Source organism: Candoia aspera, chromosome 1, assembly GCF_035149785.1.
Source record: "Candoia aspera isolate rCanAsp1 chromosome 1, rCanAsp1.hap2, whole genome shotgun sequence".
Classification (NCBI taxonomy): Eukaryota; Metazoa; Chordata; class Lepidosauria; order Squamata; family Boidae; genus Candoia; species Candoia aspera.
The window spans coordinates 140,087,544-140,105,712 of record NC_086153.1 but is presented as its reverse complement, the minus strand read 5'-3'; the positions used below and the strand labels follow the sequence as shown (position 1 = coordinate 140,105,712).

Genomic DNA, 18,169 nt, shown 5'->3' with positions numbered 1-18,169 from the left:
GGCATTTTTAGGGATGAAATGTGGATTCTCAGAAGTTGGCTTCACTATCCTTGTGCTGTTCATCCTCACTTGGAAGGTTTTATTGTCCACCTATAGTCCAGAATTCCATTGCCAGTACTGCCTTTTGCTTTATTCCAATTCCTGTAACATGGCTATGTCAGGATATGTCATCCTGTTTTACAACTGGAGGTGGCTCCCAGAATTCTGTTTCAAAAAGAAAAAGAAAAGAAAAAGAACAGAGCTTCTAGCTGTATTTCTGAATAAAAATAATATTGCTGAACCAAAAGTACAAGAAACACTAGGCTGATAGAGATTTAAAATGCTTTTTGATCACAAAACCAAGATACTCCTATGGTTTCCAAAACATGGCAGTTGTGGCCAGTTAATGAACAAGGTCTTCGTTCTAAAAACCTGTGGAAGAATGGAGTAACTTTGATACTCCTTTGAAATGTCTTTTCATTTTCATTGTTTTCCAGAAAGAGATCATGCTGCATGCAAACCCAAAGCATCCAATGATTAAAATATAACATAGATCAACAAGAAAATTCATTTTTATTTCAACCAGCATTTCTTGGCATTAGGCAGATATTAAATAACACTGGAATGCACAAGACGATTAACAGAGATGGACAGCCACAAATTGGTAGGAGGATCATAGCAAATGCTTGTCAAATTACCTCACCTCGCTCAAAAGCCTTTTAAAATGTTGTAGCCACAGCGAGTGGCCCTTCACTGTGAAGCACAGAAGCAGAATGATTCCCCTTTAGTCTTCATTAAACACAGTAAACACGGGAACAGTCAACAGCAGAAATGGACAAAGTGTTGCAACCAGTAATTAAAACAGTGATATACCCACAAACAGCTAATCATGCAGTGCCTTAATGGCAACTTTACTATGCATAAATATCATAATCCTTTTTTAAAAAAAATAATCATGGACAACTAGAAGAAATGAAGGATGAAGTCTACTTGATATATAAATATGACCTAAATATTAATTTTTTACTTCAAAAATATTACACACACACACACACACGCATGAATATGTGTGTATGTGTGCGTACTGGAAAGACCATTATGCAAGTGCAAGCAATTTTCCTTATGGGAAGGAAACTGGAGTCATGCTATTTTTAAAAAAAAAATCTGCTTAATTTATTCCACATTTTATAGGCTTTTTCTGGGACATAAACTGCCTGTCGTTTGCTGCTGTTATAGCAGGCAAAAAGTACATACAGTATCTTTTCAGAGTTACCAAAGCTATCCATGTAGATTGACCGAGAGATGTGCCATAACCCCTCTTTTAACTTGCATACAAACATACCCTTCCATTACATCCAATGTGTACTGGGAGTCCTAACATGATGTTGAATGAAAAGGAGAACTGGAATACCAAAAAGAGGAGTCGTATCACAGCTGATGAGAGGAGTGAGGCTCTTTTTTCACTTGGATACAGAGACAATCCAGCAATGGAGTTTCATCCACTAACCACCGAGGAATGGTTGAAGGCATCCATTTATGAGCAAAGCTTGAACAAGCCAGTAATTTTCTTTGCAAACTGTCCAGAGTTTAATTAAAACTGACTTGCGCTGCTTGGATCACACTGTAGCAACCGCACAATCGAGGGATCACTCTTGGCACCTTTAATAAACTCTTCAAGAGATAGTTTACCTTGAAGGGAACAGAGAGATACAAAATTATATATCTGTTTTACCACACAGGCAAAATAAAATCAGCCTTTTCATTTCCAGTTGGTGTAAAGAGAACTACGTACAAGATTTGATAGGGTGCCAAAAAGGTACCCACCCTCCTTATTCCAAAGAACCAAAGGCGGGTTGCCTCAGGAAACTTATGTAGACTTCCGAATTACAATCAGAGTAAGAACCAGACAAGATTCTCACATCCTGTTACAAATCTAAAGTACTCAAGATAAATGAAAAGCATTGAAAGAAAATGACATGAAAGCAAGCATAACCTCATTGGTTATCCGTTGCTTCCTTTTGTTGACATCTTGCTGAAGTGTGGACTTGAAAAATGCCAGACAGCTGAATTTCAGGCAGACACATTTTTGAACCAAATACAATTTCCTCCCTGAACTAGATTATGACATTACAAACCAATGATGCCAAAGTATTTGAAATTAAGTAGACATTACAATCCAACTACTTTAAGTGAGTTGGTTTGTGGTTTTGTCTGTTTCTATCAACATACTGCTCTTAATAAAACACTAGCTATGTTTGGGACAAATGGCTTCCATTGCTATTAAATCAGGGCAAGACTCTGTATTATGAAAAACATGAGAATGCCTCTGAAACAAAGGTATTTTTCAATCTTCATTCATTTTCAGGTAACAAGCAGAATGAATTTTCCTTGACCTGTGGTGAATTTATTGACCAGGATTCCAAATTACTGGTTCAAAGTCCTTGGCTCCTGTTGGCAGGGCAGACCATAGCAAAAGATAGGAAGCCACCCCCCGCACCTTTTCCATTAAATAATTTCCAGCTTCTGCCCTGAAGTATTATTCTTTCTCATTTCCTCATTTCATAGACTGGCAAGAGAAAGGAGCAGAGCAATGTGATACATTTCTAGGATAAGCTTTCACAAACATAGTTTTTTGAGGAGACCATCTGTGCTTGAACAAATTCTCTAGGGACCTGGCAGGGATGAAGCAGTAACAATGGAAGGATACTATGTTCTGGGTTTCTATTTTCCCATCACATTACTAGAAAATAATAATTTGCAGCAGACATGGTGACTTAAATGGTTTATACATATATATCCTTTTATTTAAGTTCTCTCACAACTGAGTTAACAAGAAATAGGAAGCTGTCTGATGCTTGTCCCCAAATGCATTTGCCTCAAAATAGATTCTAGTCTGAAATATAAATTCTCACAAAACCACCCAAAGAGCCCAAATAACCATCCTGTACTAGTTGACACTTCTGCTTCCTGGGCAATCATCGCTCACTTTGGGGAGGGAGCAATTGCTAGCAAAGGTCTTCACTGAAGACCAGAGCCTCAATAAATGACATTCATATCATTATTTCCTGATCGGAAATTATAGGGACATAGTCCAGCTCAAGATTTCTCATACCCACCCACTAAAAACAAATGCCTGCCTACATCTTTGCTGCTGCACAGCTGAACCATGGGGACTCTTCAGTTTGCACTGAAATCCCCCACTAGCTGCTAAGCTGTCCTTCTCCCCAAGCTGACTCTGTCTTGTCCTTGAAGGAAGATGCAAAGTAGAAATTTATGGTGGGGGGTCTCTTTGAAGGGGCTGCATCTTCCTTGATTCAGCTCAAATTAATTTGAGCAAAACTTACAGATGGCTGATAAAATTATCAACTCATGCCCTATATACTACTATAGCTAAATATTAAATCCTTCTGGAGTTAGGACATTCTGATAGACTTTTCTTATGAAGAATACAAGAAAACCTATGCTTTTCCTATTTCACTGCTATTTCTGTTTCAATCTCTATTAGATGTGTATTTTCTTACATCATTAGACATCAAGTGCTTCACCAAAGTAAAAGCCAAAGTACTCTTCTGTTGTAATAATAATAATAATAATATGATTTATTATAGCTGCCTTACGTGGCTTATAACTTAAAACAATTAAAATCATAACAACAAAATGTAACCTCCCAGGCAAGAAAATAGCCATAACAGTCAATTCTACATAATTCACATTATTGGTGAATTATGTACAAACTGCAACGACACAAAAGTTATGAAATGTGTCATGACATCATTAATCAAACCTAGGCCTTTCGTACTTGTGACCTGATGTTGGATGCAAGTATGTAAGTCACGGGGTGTCCATTTTGACACCACGGTGCATGTTTTACCCCCTCCACCCCTCCTGCAGGCACCTGTGATTCTTACTTAACTGTCGCAGTGATGTGCTCATGTTAAGAGGCACAGAGAAGATGTTGTAAGCTGATTGTACATTGAGGCAGGGAACCTGTGGCCCTACCAACAATCCCCAGCATCTTTCATCATTTGTTAGTTGGACTAAGGTGTTAAGTACTGAAGCTCAGTCTTGAGGGTAATAAAGTCTCACCTCTGATTCAGAGGTTATTGGAAAGCTGGCATCCGGTTGCTTCAAAGAACTCATTTCTGGTTATATTTTGAGATTTCAGTATCTTTTGAAATGTCACTGGCTGAGGAACTAGTGTCTAAACAAGAAACCCACCCTCCCTGTCATACTATGGTACTTCTTTTTAATCTATTTCCGTGAAAATAGATAAATGTCCAGCTAATAGACAATAATGAAGAAAAATGCCTATCCTGGCCTGTTAAACAACCAGAGGAACCTATTCTGGCACTAATGGCTGCATTAACTAGTCTTAGCACCACAAAGGGTCTTCACTTTCCCTTTTCTTCTCTCCTAAGCTTGACTGATCAAAGGTTCTGAAGCAAACTTCTGCTTCCAAAGGCAACCTCTACAGCATTTCCCTGTTGAAAAATGCAGTAGATAAAGGAGACACATAGCGAGGAAGAGCCCACTGGGGAAAATGCTATCTCTGGTTTTGGTGAACTAGCTGGAGGGACAGAGATAATGGTTGCCAATCTGAAGTAACATGGTGATCTACAATTTTAATTACTCCCTATAATTCAAATGGACTTTGTGCAAAACTTGTGCAACTCAACTTATCTCTCCTATTTGTAGAGTTAAAAAAAAACCTGCAGCTAGAATGAACTGTATAAATTAGAATAAATGTAATACCTTTCAATAATTTATTTCAGTTGCAAAACACTTATCTGTAAAGTTTTATATGGCTTGGCAGAAACTGTGTCAGTGGAAGAGAAAAACAGAATGCAAGAGGGAAAAGTCAGTCCTGGGAAAATATGTGTGCATAGCGATGACTTTACAAACAGAAAAGACTTCAGTGGTCTTGTTGTAGGACCAGAGACTTTAGAGTTTGGATTTTTTTTTTAATGGAAAGGTAAAAAATGCAGCAGTTTCTGCCTGGGCAGATTTCTTGACTCTTGATTAAAGAGTTTTAAACAGATGCCCACTATCATTATCCTCATCCAGGGTAAGCACACCAGAAAAGTTTACTGCAGAAACCTACCGTCATTATTGGTATCCATCTGTCTGAAGATTTTATCTGTTCGTTTCTCTGGAGTTGATTCATCCTCTGGCATTTTCATGACTGAAGACACCATTTTGTAGATTGCCTTTATAGGGGATAGCAACATACAGGAAAGTAGGTTTAAATATTTCTTGGAAAGCCAAACTTAAAAAAACAAAACAAAACTGAGAAGCCATTATAGTGAAATATATTAAATCATACAAAGTAAGCAGTAAAGGAACCCTCAGCAAACTTTGCATTTAAAAAAATTTCCTATGCTGTGATTTGCATCTAATGTATTCCTCATATTCTGCATGTATTGATTTATATTTGAAGTATTTACTCCTTAAGTAGAACAGATACACACCCTTCTGTGGTGTTTTGTAACCAAATTCTTTTCTCTCTTTTAAACAGCTTCCACATCCACTTCCCTACTCCTCCCTCCCTCCCTCCCTCTATAGTTATTCTGCTTGCACTGTAGTCTCTCTCACATGCTTCCATATCCAGTTTTTCCCAAGATCCATTCCTGACACTCCCCAATAACATGTCCCATATTCAGAACCCTCATAACCCTTCAATCTAATTCTACTGTAAACTATCATCAAAGGTGATCAAATCATTTGCACTATTCTAATTCCCTCCTTTCCTACAACTACCCATGAAGAGACTTATGTTTCAGTGAGGTATCTAAAATAAATTCTCATCAATTCATGCTGTTTATCATTTACTCTCCTTACATCCACATCACAATCTTCCATATGCATGGATATGACTAGATGGAACCACAGAGATTAAGCTCTGCCACACATCATGGCTTTGTTCAATCAAGACTTTCACTTAACTTTTTTTAGGAAGAAAAGGGAGGGATAGACTATGTTACCAGCTTTAGTTGTACGTGGGTCATTGTGGAAGGGCCAGCTGCTGGAATCATCACAGGCACCTGCACTGCCTCCTTCCCTCCTATTTGAAACCTTCTCCCCAATGTCAGGATGGCGGAGTGGCTGATAAAAGCCACAGCCTTGAAACAGGTGGGGAGGAGAAGGGGGGGAGAGTAGATGAGACGGGTGTGTTTGGAGGCCCTGCAGCACCCACGAAGGAAAGCAGCCAAGGAAATAACGAAGTCTTGTTTTCCTCACAAAGACTTCGGAGTCCAGAGGAAAAAGACAGAAGAGGCAAAGCCCAGCCCAACGTTGAGAAGGGGCAAGTACTGTACAAACTGCCCAGTACAAAAGCTCTATACTAGCAGTAGTAATAGTAGGCTAGTAAATGTAGTGGTAGGATAAGAATAGTTAGAATGTATCTGTAATAGTATAGCATAGGAGAAATAGTATAGAGTATACTGAGATCAGAATAACATTGTATAGTATAGTGTCATTTAGTAGTATAGTTTTATTAGTAATAAGGGAGGATGGTAAGATAATAGCTCTAGAAAGAGTTACATAGCTATCTGAAAGATTCACTTGTGTACTGTAGATATTTTTGTTTAATAGAAAACATCTCCCACCCATATGGGGAGATATAAAAACTCCAAGTGTTGTAGAGTTCAGTGCTTTTTGGGGGTTCCTTTTGAGCCTGAGGCAATCAAAATGTGGGTATTAAAAAAGGACCCATGACAGTCATATGCAGCATTTCCAGGTAATGCTAATGACAGAATGAATCAATTTTGGTACACTTTGGCCAGAATGCCATACAACCAAAACCAGCTTTAACCCAAGTATACTCACATTACTGTATGCAAAGTAGGATCTGTAATCTAATGACTACTTTGCAAGCCAACATACGGTTGCCTGCATCTCACCGACTTGGAGATATATGCAGTGCACTGACAACTTAGAATACTAAGAGGAACTTCAGCTGAAATATACTCCATAGTCAAGGTTATATAAAGCAGTCTTTCCAAAATTGGTGCTTTCTAGATGTACTGGAAGAGAATTTACAGCCAGCATGGCCAATATATCTCAAGGGCACCAGGTTGGAGACAGCTGCTGTACTGTATTCATGTTATATATGTAGTATGAACACTGGTTAACAGTTGAAAGAATTGGATTGCACTAGATATTCTTAACATTTAACTAAATCGTTTAGCATTTATTTACTTACCTGCACTATTTCAAGCATTTCGGCACGGCTAATGTAACCATTGCCATCAAGGTCATACATGCTAAATGCCCATTTCAGCTTCTGTTCAAGCTTTCCTCGAGATGTAACACTTAGTGCAATTATAAATTCCCGGAAGTCTATTGTCCCATCGCCATTGGTATCAAAAGTGCGGAACACGTGTTCTGCAAATTTTGAGGCATCACCGTATGGGAAGAAGTTAGCATATATCTTTTTGAATTCATCAACAGTCAAATGGCCAGTTGGGCAATCTTTTAGGAAGCCTTTGTACCACTCTTGAAGCTCATGGTCTGTGAATTCGGTATTCTCTCGGAGATCCTGGAGCACTTCAGGTCTCAATTTACTGTTCTGTTTTCCCATTCTGTTCTTGTTTATTATCTAAGAGCTGAAAGCAACACAAAAAATTAGATCATTCTTCTCAAACTGAAATTTAAAAAGTAGCTCTATCAAGCATACACATAGCAGAAGGGATATTGTCCTGATTACCAGGAAACACACTGAGACAATGACTTGGTCTCTAATATTTATTAGTAGTACTTAACAAGAATCCTAACAAACTGAGGAAGCGTGGGAAAACCCAGCCATATAAACCCCAAAGGTTAAGGCGGTCCCGATCTGTGTCTCTTTGAATGGCTGAACAGTTCCTCAGTGCTACGCATGCGCTTGACAGTCTGGGTGGGAGCCCCCTGCTCGCCATCCTTACTCATGACAGATATATTCTGGATTTTCGGGATACTATTTGTAGTTTGTTTTTACAATGGTATGCAAGAGTGGTCTTCCCCCAAATGATAGCACCCTTCTGCTGCAAAGGGATTCTTGATCTAGTATTCAGCAATTAAGAGAAGAGGCCATTTTTACAAATGCGCTGCAGCCTCTTTTGCGTTGTCTAGTCATGAACAGAAATCTCCCTTTGTAAAAAAACGAAACAATACCAAAAAACCTTCTGCAAACTCAAATTACAAATTCCATTCCAACCTTTTAGTGGAACAGCTATAAAGGCCATTACAGCCATTCGGTTATCCCTCCACTGCCAAACCCTGCATGTATTATCCTCATGATTATAATCCTTTTGAACAGTAATTCTTCATTTCTCTTCCTAAATGCAGGCTTTATGCATGCCAAAAAAAGTAAAGAAGAGAGGTCTAAATGGAATCTGCACATTCTTGCTCTAATTAATTATCATATTCCTTTCTAGTATAATATTTTTAGAGATGTTTATTGTAGCTCTGCCACCAAATTCTTTCTCCATTTGCCACTGTTACATATGACCATAATATCCTAGAAGCTTTATTTCATTAGAATGTTTTTCTTGGACATAAGGCTGTCAAAATACTGTGTTCTCTAGCTATTTCCAGGACCAAAATGCATACATCAGTTGTTTTCTCCATTTTAGCCAACAAGCTTCTTCCATAGCGCTCCAGTTCATTATATTAAGATATTTATCAAATATTTTCAGTTGCTCACTCTTCTATTTTAGGTAATATACCCAATTTTCTAGCCAAATATTTTAGAAATGCTTGGAAAGTTGATTCAAGAATTCCAAAATAAATAAGCAGGATGCAAGGAAAACAGGAAATAAAAGGAAACATGAAAAAGCCGCCAAAAGTCCATCCCTATTTTTAATAGGGCAACTCCCTCATGCTCACTATTCCAAGCAGGTTGTCTTGGAAGATGCATTCATGAGCACAAAAGAAAATGGGATAACTAAATATATATTTCAACTCTGGCTGCCAGAGACCAAGTCTGAAAGTCAGTTTCGTGCAGTGGTTAGGGGACCAGGCTAGAAACCGGCAGCTGAATTTGCAGAAGCAATGGGGGTGTAGCGAAATCTCAGAAGGGACCCTCCCTAGTTTCTTGGACTGTAAAGGCGAGGAGGGAGTGATGTCTTTTCAGACTTGCAAGATTCTGTTAATGTAATCTTACAATAAATATAGAGCCAGTGCTCCTGGGTGTGCTTGTTGTCTGGACTATCTCGCAAGGCTGACATCATGTCTCAGTGGCAGGTTGGCACCAAGACAGAAGCTCTGTTGTGAGGACATGCCCTCAACAAACAATAAGCAAGCCACCTCAATATCAGGACAAGGAGGTGGTGTAGATGGACTCACACATAAACATTATGTCCATATCAAGCCAGATATCCTGTAGAGATAGTGAAGGTGAAAAAAATCACAGCATTAGATATGTGCACACGCTATTCCATTCTGGATGCCGATCAAGAGATTTCAGATCGACTCCTTCTGCAACAAGATTTGCAAATGCACGATATGGCCTGCAAGAGACAATTATGACACAACTGAATCTTGCCAGTGATTGGGAGGGGCACCCTTTGCAGGATAACCAGCCTTGGCAATTGTTCTGGCACCTAAACCCAGTGATCAGAGGTAGCAAAATTACACCATTCCTTAAATACAAATCAGTCTTCATTTTTCTGAGTCTTGCCCAGAAGAAACTAAATTCTGCTGATGTGTGGCATCCAGCCTGGCACTGAAGCCAGGGAAGAAGGAGGGGGGCCAAACTTGCTAGTCCTTCTCCAGTGTCAGAGAACCTAGCAATTGGAGGCAGCAAAGCATCCCATCCTGTCTGTAAGGGTGTGGCCACTTTTCAGTTTCATGCCAAATCTGGCACCCTAGAAAAGTCAATGGAGTAAGAGCTTACTTCTTAAGCAGGTTTTCATTTATTCTTATTTTTTAAGTTGGAATAGACATTTGCTGGGTAGGTTCAGCAAACTTAAATATTTTGCTGGACAATTTGGAGGCTTCAGGCCCATCTCTGCCTTAAAAGAAGTACAAGGGAATATTTTTTTTTTAAAAAAATTGTAGTGAACCCCTTGAAAGCATCCAGCTGAAACTTGGCAGGGTTAATGTCCCCCAAAGTTTCAATCACCCTGCTGTTTTTGTCCTCCCATCTGTCTAGCTGTGACTTCTGTTTTTATCCTTCCTCATTACAACTTACCAGTGAATCTTTTTTTTCAAATTGAGTCTCAGCTTGAATTAAATCAGTTCGACATCTCCGAATCTCAGATCCTTAATTCAAATTAAATTAGAGCAGATTCCATTCAATAATGTTCTAAAAAGAATCTGGAGAAAGAACCAAAGAGTTTCTGATTCCAAACACAGAGGACAACCTCAGAGCCATGCCAGTGTTCGTTATACCGAACTAGCATAAGGCGTGACCAAAAACAAGCAAGCAAATGTGTACCCATTATTTAATTGTGATAATTTCATTTCTTTCATCCTTAATTTCATTCTTTTCAGAAACATCATGGGGAGAAGTGGACAACATTTTTTTGTTTGTCTGTGGTTACAGGTACATCCAGCAGTATATATGAGGTGAGGTCAAAAATCGGCAAGATACAGTGGTGGAAAGAGCACTGCAACGTATGCATACACAAGTACAAAGGGGTGGACTTGCAGTAGGATGCTCTGTCCACCACCTTCCCAGTTTTGCCCCCTCCTACCAATGCCACTGGTTGGATCATGTGCCCACCACCAAAACTCAATCAAAAAGATTAAGAGACGTAGGAGCAACTTCAAATGCTCTATTGGGAATTTCTTTTGGAGAGAAGAATCCAAAGAGTGTTTAACCCCAATTCCATCCAATGTATGAAATTCCCCTGTATTTATAGTTTAATCATATCAATATCTATAGACTGTCCAGCGTAAACTAAACTTGCATAACCATTACCAGCCAATGTAATATGCAGAGAAGCAAAGTGAGATGAAAGGAGGTCTATAGCCATCCAAACTTAAGAAGGGGGAGAAGTGCTAAGAAGAGATAATGACATAACTGGAGAGGACTACAGAAACTGCACCCTCTGTACACAATCTGTATTCTACTTAACATTTTTTTCTCAGAGACAGAAAGAAAAAAGCAACCAGCTGCTCATTAATAAAACACATCAGGTTTAAACGGAAACCTGTGTTTATCTCATTAGCTACTTCTGTGTTGGAGGGAAGCATAAATATGCTTCCCTTCTTGCTTTATTTCTGTTCACTGTTTGCTCTAGTAGAATTTGTATTGCTTCAAAATGTTGAAATGTTTAACTAGGCTCCCAGCTGGTAGAGCTGTAAGCCATGTAAAGAGCACAGAGGAACTTTCCAGCTAATTGTGCACACTGACAGCTAGGCAAATACTTGTTCTCCATCTTTATTTTGCAGCACTACACAATACGGGTTACGTTTGCAGTGGGGTGGGTGTAGGGAAGGAACGTTCTATCCTCATCCTTTCTGAAGGGCAGCTAGATGAGCTAGACGAATAACAAGGCAAACAATGGATGGATGGTTCTGCAACAGACCAGTTTTGAGAGGGAGGAATGACTGGCATTTAATGTTTCTTGGAGAACTAGTTTGGTGTAGTGGTAAAAGTCTAAAATGCAGGAGATCCTGAGTTCTAGTCCTGCCTTGGGCACGAAGCCAGCTGGGTGACCTTGGGCCAGTCTCTCTCTCTCCCAGCCCTGGGAAGGAGGCAAGGGCAAACCACTTCCAAAAAACCTGCCAAGAAAACTGCAGGGACTAGTCCAGGCAGTCGTCAGGAGTCAACACTGACTCAAAGGCACAAATAGATGTATGCATATAATGTTTCTTGGCCATTTTTAATCCAGTAAGGAAAGCTGTCGGTTTTTTTGTCTTGTACAGCTGCCTTCCTCCAGCCCTGAACCTTCTGTATGTGGCCAACTAAAAACTCCATTATTCCAGCAGGTGATGACAGAACCTATAACTTGACTTGAAACTAATTTGGGGAACAGTGGTATAAAAATATTTTTACTGATGTTAGTAAAAATCTAATAATACTGAAGTCAGCCAAGGGGCAAAAATGGGAGGGGAAGACCTTGACATATTTTAGTGAGCAACAATGGAAGTCAAGACTGACGGTTACCCCTGGGAAGGGAACCGAAACAGAACGTGATTCTTTCTAATGCAAGTGATCCTTTATTTTGTTCTGAATTTGGTTCGCCATTAAACATGATTGCAGATTACTGGCTTCTCCTTTTTATGGTGCTCTAAACACACATATATTTTAAATAATCAGCTGTGGCTCTTAAGCCTTTTATGATTATTACACTGCTCTGAGGACTTTGTGGAGGGGGGAGACAAGACAATCAGGGTATAAACACTTTAAATCCGTCCATTTGTCCATAAGTATGTACCAGGTCCCAGTCAGCTGCCATGCCCTGGTTTGTACTGCCTGGCAGAGATACAAAAGTACAACAGGAGGAAGTTCCTGACTGGCTGAGAAGCTGCTGTCACTTCCAGTGCAATTTTGGGTTAATGGGAACTAGATTTCTGTGGGAGGAGCACAGAAAAGAAAGTGCTCTCCAGTCAAGAATTATCTTCCATTATTCAAATTTGTTGTGTAAGGCTGCAGCCACCGGTTCATGCAGGCAATTTGCTTGTCAAGCTGGTTGAGGCTCAGTTAATTCATTTTATTTATCTAGTTACAGGATCTATAGGCTGCCTCACTCCAGAGGCTCCAGATAAGATATTCTTATTGCATCTACTGTTAAATTCCTCCTTGCCAATGTGGGCACAAAGAAAATTTAATATTACCTACTTTTTCCAACATACACTGGTTTTCTACATTCCTATGGTAGTTATCATTATCGTTATCATTATCATTCACTGTTATCACTGTTTGCTAAAGTAGTTTTAATATGGCTAATACACTGTGTTCCTATACAGTTCCAAAACCACAATGAATACATTGTGCAATCTAGCGGAAGAAAACACATCTCCAAGAGGTCAGATGCAGTTATTGTGCTATCATGGAAAAATGACATTATTTATATTGAGAAATATGTTTGTGAAATATTATTTTAATTAAAGCACCAGATATATAGAGGCTATAGTTTAAACCAGCAGTCCTGTGAGGTAAGTTGGGCTGGGATCTTTTGACTAGCCCAAAGTTATTCAGTGACCTCCTATGACAGAAGCTGGATTCTCAAGATATTTTGATTTCTTTTGATGGTGCTTTTATGCTTAGCTTATCCTTGTTAGGTTGCCAACAGACTGTTGTTATTACTTCCTTTTACATATCTATCACTGTGCGGCCTCTCTAGTTAACAAAACTTTTTGATCTGGAAAAAAAGGGAGGGGGGAGGAATTCCCTCATGATCTTCCCATGGGATTAAAGTGGAAGCGTGGGAAGGCAGCAAGTTTGCAAACTACAAAAGAGATCTATGTAGAATTAAACACAGAACACTCGTACATAACCTTCAGCCACTTGGTCACCTTCTTTGATACTCATGAGAATTTTGGAAATGTTCTTCTCATTCAAAAGAATTTTCAAAACCAAATTATTTCCTGTTAACTTGAAAAATGGTTACAAAATGGAGAACACAACCTGGGAATTAATTATAGAATAATTTCTATAATGGGAATACTTTTTTTTTTACAAAAGCTGTAAAATGATGTTTTGTATTTTTAAGAAACAGGAGCAATCTAAGGCCCATTTTAGATAGTAATCTAAAACTCTTGAAATATTAGTTGTAGGTATTCCATTTCCTTCCTTTTTTTTTAAGAAAAAAAGGACTATTAAGACAGTACAAATATTCTGTTGTGTAATTAATTTTATTAGGCAAAATTAAGCTATTGACATATACATTAATTTATTAAGACACATTTAACTGTCTGAAGCCATGCCTATGGGCTGACACATTTAACGTGATAGCCCATAGACATGGCTTCAGACAGTTTCTACAAAATTAAATGGCCAAATATCTCATTAATCACGAAAAAGAGAAAGTCTTGCTGCTGGCATCCAAGGAACATTTCAGTCAATGGCTCTAAATGGCATTCATCAAATCAGTTCCCAAAGGCTCATTCTCTGATTTTGCCATGGCAACTCCTGGAAAAGGTTACTCACCTATCTGTGTCCCAAAGCACAATTTACACACAATATATACAGGCCAATATTGGTGTATTGCATTTGCTTAAAACAAAAATTACTGTCTCCCAAACAATTGGGGACGTGGTGGCTCAGTGGTTAAGATGCAAGGCTTGTCAACCAGAAGGTTGCAAGTTTGGCGGTTTGAGACATGAGTGCCATGTGACGGAGTGAGCTCCCGCATTCGCCCTAGCTCTTGCCAACCTAGCAATTCAAAGGCATGCAAATGTGAGTAGATAAAAAGGTACTGCTTCAGTGGGAAGGTAACAGCATTTCTGTGATTATCATGCTGGCCACATGACATGGAAGTGCCCTTAGACAATGCTGGCTCTTCAGCCATGGAAACGGAGATGAGCACCACCCACTAATGTGTCATTAGACACCACTAAATGGGAATCTTTACCTTACTTTTCTTTAAGTAAAGGTAAAGGTTTCCCTTGACATTAAGTCCAGTCATGTCCGACTCTAGGGGGTGGTGCTCATCTCCGTTTCAAAGCCGAAGAGCCGGCGTTTGTCCGTAGACACTTCCGTGGTCATGTGGCCGGCATGACTAAATGGAATGCCATTACCTGCCCACCGAAGCGATACCTATTAATCTACTCACATTTGCATGTTTTTGAACTGCTAGGTTGGCAGGAGCTGGGACTAGCAACAGGAGCTCACCCCATCACGCGGATTTGAACCGCTGACCTTCCGATTGGCAAGCTCAGCAGCTCAGTGGTTTAACCTGCAGCGCCACCGCGTCCCCTACTTTTCTTTACCTCCCCCAAAATTACAAAAAATAAATACAAAAAATCAAAATCTTTTATTATGATTATAGATTAGAAAAATAAAATTGAAAATATAAATTACAGAACAAAATTAAAATCAGTTGAGAGGGGTCTGCTGTTATATCTTCACCACCATCCAGTAACAGGTGGCAACTCTCCTTGTTATAGCTTGATTAATGTCTGATAATAATAGTTTAGTTTAGAAAGCATCTCTTTTGCCTGGAAATCGCTGGAGGACTGCTGCTATAGGGTACTTTGGGAGATCCCTTTAGTACTTGCATAAAGGAGGACACACTTGACTGTTTCTATTTCTCCAGAATCAAATGGATACAGTCTTTCACATATAAGTGTTTTATTATATCTGCCATAGAGAAGGGCAGAAGCTAATTTTCTGCCTCTGTTTTTGAGCTATGTTGAATTATCTAGAGAAAAGATATTACTGGGGAATGAACATGCTGGGTGGGGTGAACTGTATCTGGTCTCATATTGTCTGCATCATCTTTGTAAGCATGTAATTTTTATGTTGTCTGATGTGTATAAATTCTTGGGCAGATACATCCCAAAGAAACACTTGCAAATGAAGACAAAGGCGTACAGTAACATTGAATTTAAAAGTTAGATATATTCTCTTTTCAAAAATGGAAAATCTATTCTTCAATCCAAAAAGTGAAATATAACCATCTAAAATTTTTATCTCCCATTTATGGAAAGGTTACTTTTCACTTGTATTCCAAGTGAGATGTGAAGAAGTCTAATCCCCACTATCCTTGATGACTCTTTAAGCAAGCTGGGATAGTAACCGTAATTCCTTGTTTGAAGCAGCACAGGTTCCCCACTACTGCTATAAAACATCTAAAATTGCTTTTCTAACTAAACTGTGGCTTTCATGAAGGGCAGCAGATACAAGTCCTGACCAATATTCCAAGATAAGTTAATTGGTACACAAAACTGGTCACACCAAGTTAAACCATGATCTAGTTTGGCTGCAAATAAGCATGAAAGTGCCCACTCATTCCTCCAAATGGCTACTTTAAAGTTTGCAAAACATGTCAGCTAAACTGGGGATTTGATTTGTTCTTCTCCTGAACAAACCATGGGTTTCTTTCCATGACAAACCACAAGCAGATCTGTCTGTCATTTGTTAATGACACTTAAATATGAAATGAGACAGCAAACACAATCATGCTGCTTTTATGATTTAGCTAAATGTAGAAACATACACTAATGCACATGTATACACATCTAAGCCCTTAAAGTAAGGTACACAGTATGTTTCCCAACATGAACATGCTTCTGTGTTGGTAGCCATCAGAACCACTTTTCTGAATGACTCCTTCAGCAGTCTACCAGTGAGAATACCTTTAATTTAACAGGAATATTACTTAGGAGACTCCATTTAATTTGTTAGATTCAGACTAATTTATTTGTACTCTAACCCACTGAAATTAGAATGGCAAGTCAATCATGATTTAAGTTCCACTTATATCAGTGGGGGCTTATGTTCATCTAAAATATAGACACTCTTGAGTTTAGCTTGATTCCTAGTAGATTAATGGACACAACATCATGCAGTTTTCTTGACAACAGTATAGAAGTTGCATGCCTTCTTCCTGGATTTTTCTGACTTCCTAGTCTAGCCTGCAATACTGGTATTTCATGTACTAACCAGGCACGATCCTATTTACTGTAATTTCTAATCTCAGATAAATTAAGCTGTCCCTACAGTATTTGGATCCAACACAAAAAGGATGCAGAAAATTAACAAAGAGCAAATTCCTATGTACTCTACCACAGATCATGGGAGCTGTGCAGTCACGAAAAGAAGATTTACTTTAGTGGATGGAATACTGAGATTCACTTTTCTTAGCAAAAAGCTTGGGAACATTTTGTTATACTGCAACTACACTTTATGCTGATTGGGAGTTACTGAAATTGTAGTCTAATACATCTAGAAGGCACCACTTAGTAGAAGACAGCACTGGAAAGTATTTGTTTCAAAAAAGATGGGAAGAAAAGGTAACTTAACAGCAAGCTCTTTTACTGCTGAATCACAAAGAGTAAAAAGCTTGTCTAAAAATAACTAAGTTTTTCAAAATGGAACAATATGACTTTGAGATATTGGATATTGAGGAAAATGGCTAACAGGTCTCAGACACTAGTAATAAAGAAAAAGCTTTTTCCTTTTCTATTTTAGCGCTTGATTATTTTCACGAATGTCTTTTTTTTAAAAGGGTAGTACAATGGATTATTATGGGGCTATAGAAGAACTTGGCTTATATCTTCAAAAAAGTTCATGCAAAATAATAATCAACATACAACCTTTTTTGCTTCTTATGTGGAAGACCTTTTGTCTTTATAACCATGAAAACCCACATTTTGGATTGAGCCAGACTTGTGTTAGTCTAGTTTTACATTGAACAACATTGTTTTCATCAGATAACACGAAAGACCAAAAGCTAATTTGCCACATAAGTTTTATAAATATTTACCTAGAGTGCAACTAGAATTACGCCCAGGTAAATGGGTACAGAATTGCCTTCTTAGTTTCATATAAAAATGCATTTATGACTCATCTATAGGCTGCCCAATTTGCCAGTCAAGTATATGGAAACATGTAAACCTAAAATCATTTGTTGACCATCTTCAAAAGTGCAGTTTTGAAATTCCCTGATGCAAAACATCAATAATAGACCAAAACCACAAACCTGGTAGAGGTGCATTAAATGCCAGAATTACAGAGACCAGTGTCTCTGCAGTAATAAATACACTGGGGTTGTACTGACAGTAATCACTTTATTTTTCCATAAACTAAGCTTTTCAGTGATCTGCAAACTGTCAGCTCCTGTTTATAACAAAGAAGCCACACAATGTATTTACTGTAAGTAAGCAGCAGCCATCACAGAAATAGCAACATTAAGGTGTTCTCACCGTTCTCACAATTACTATATGCACACTGACTGAAAGACTAGGAATCTGCGAGGTTAGGTTAGCCCCAACCCTGCTGGCCTTCTGGAAGGCTCTTAAGACAGGGTTTTGTCCTTGTGCCTGGGGTCCAGTGGTGGCACGGAGCCTGCTGGTTGACTGCATTTTTAATAGTTTATTGGACTCTCCTGCAAATTAGTTTTATTGTTTTAATTAAAAGTTTTAATTGGTTTTAATGGATTTTATTTTGTTTCTATTTCTAATTGTTGCTTTTTAATTATGTAAGCTGCCCAGAGTCACTTAGGTGGGATGGAAGGCAATATAAATTGAATAAATGAATAAATAGCCCAATAAAAATACTCCAAATTGTGAGACCAGACAGTAAATACACCCAGGG

General features: G+C 38.6%; 1 protein-coding gene across 4 annotated transcripts in view; it reads right to left on the bottom strand.

Annotated features, from left to right (window-relative positions):
- Nucleotides 1-535: 535 nt before the first annotated feature.
- Nucleotides 536-18,169, bottom strand: part of HPCAL1 (hippocalcin like 1) — an 83,103-nt gene continuing 65,469 nt past the window's right edge. For all 4 annotated transcript variants that reach the window (XM_063314515.1, XM_063314507.1, XM_063314497.1 and 1 more), the window contains 3 exons: nucleotides 7,181-7,583; nucleotides 5,081-5,186; nucleotides 536-1,668 (listed from right to left, as the gene is read on the bottom strand). In XM_063314515.1, the coding sequence (XP_063170585.1) occupies nucleotides 1,571-1,668; nucleotides 5,081-5,186; nucleotides 7,181-7,558 (582 nt within the window). In that variant the 5' untranslated portion in view covers nucleotides 7,559-7,583 and the 3' untranslated portion in view covers nucleotides 536-1,570. The remainder of the gene's footprint in view (nucleotides 1,669-5,080; nucleotides 5,187-7,180; nucleotides 7,584-18,169) is intronic.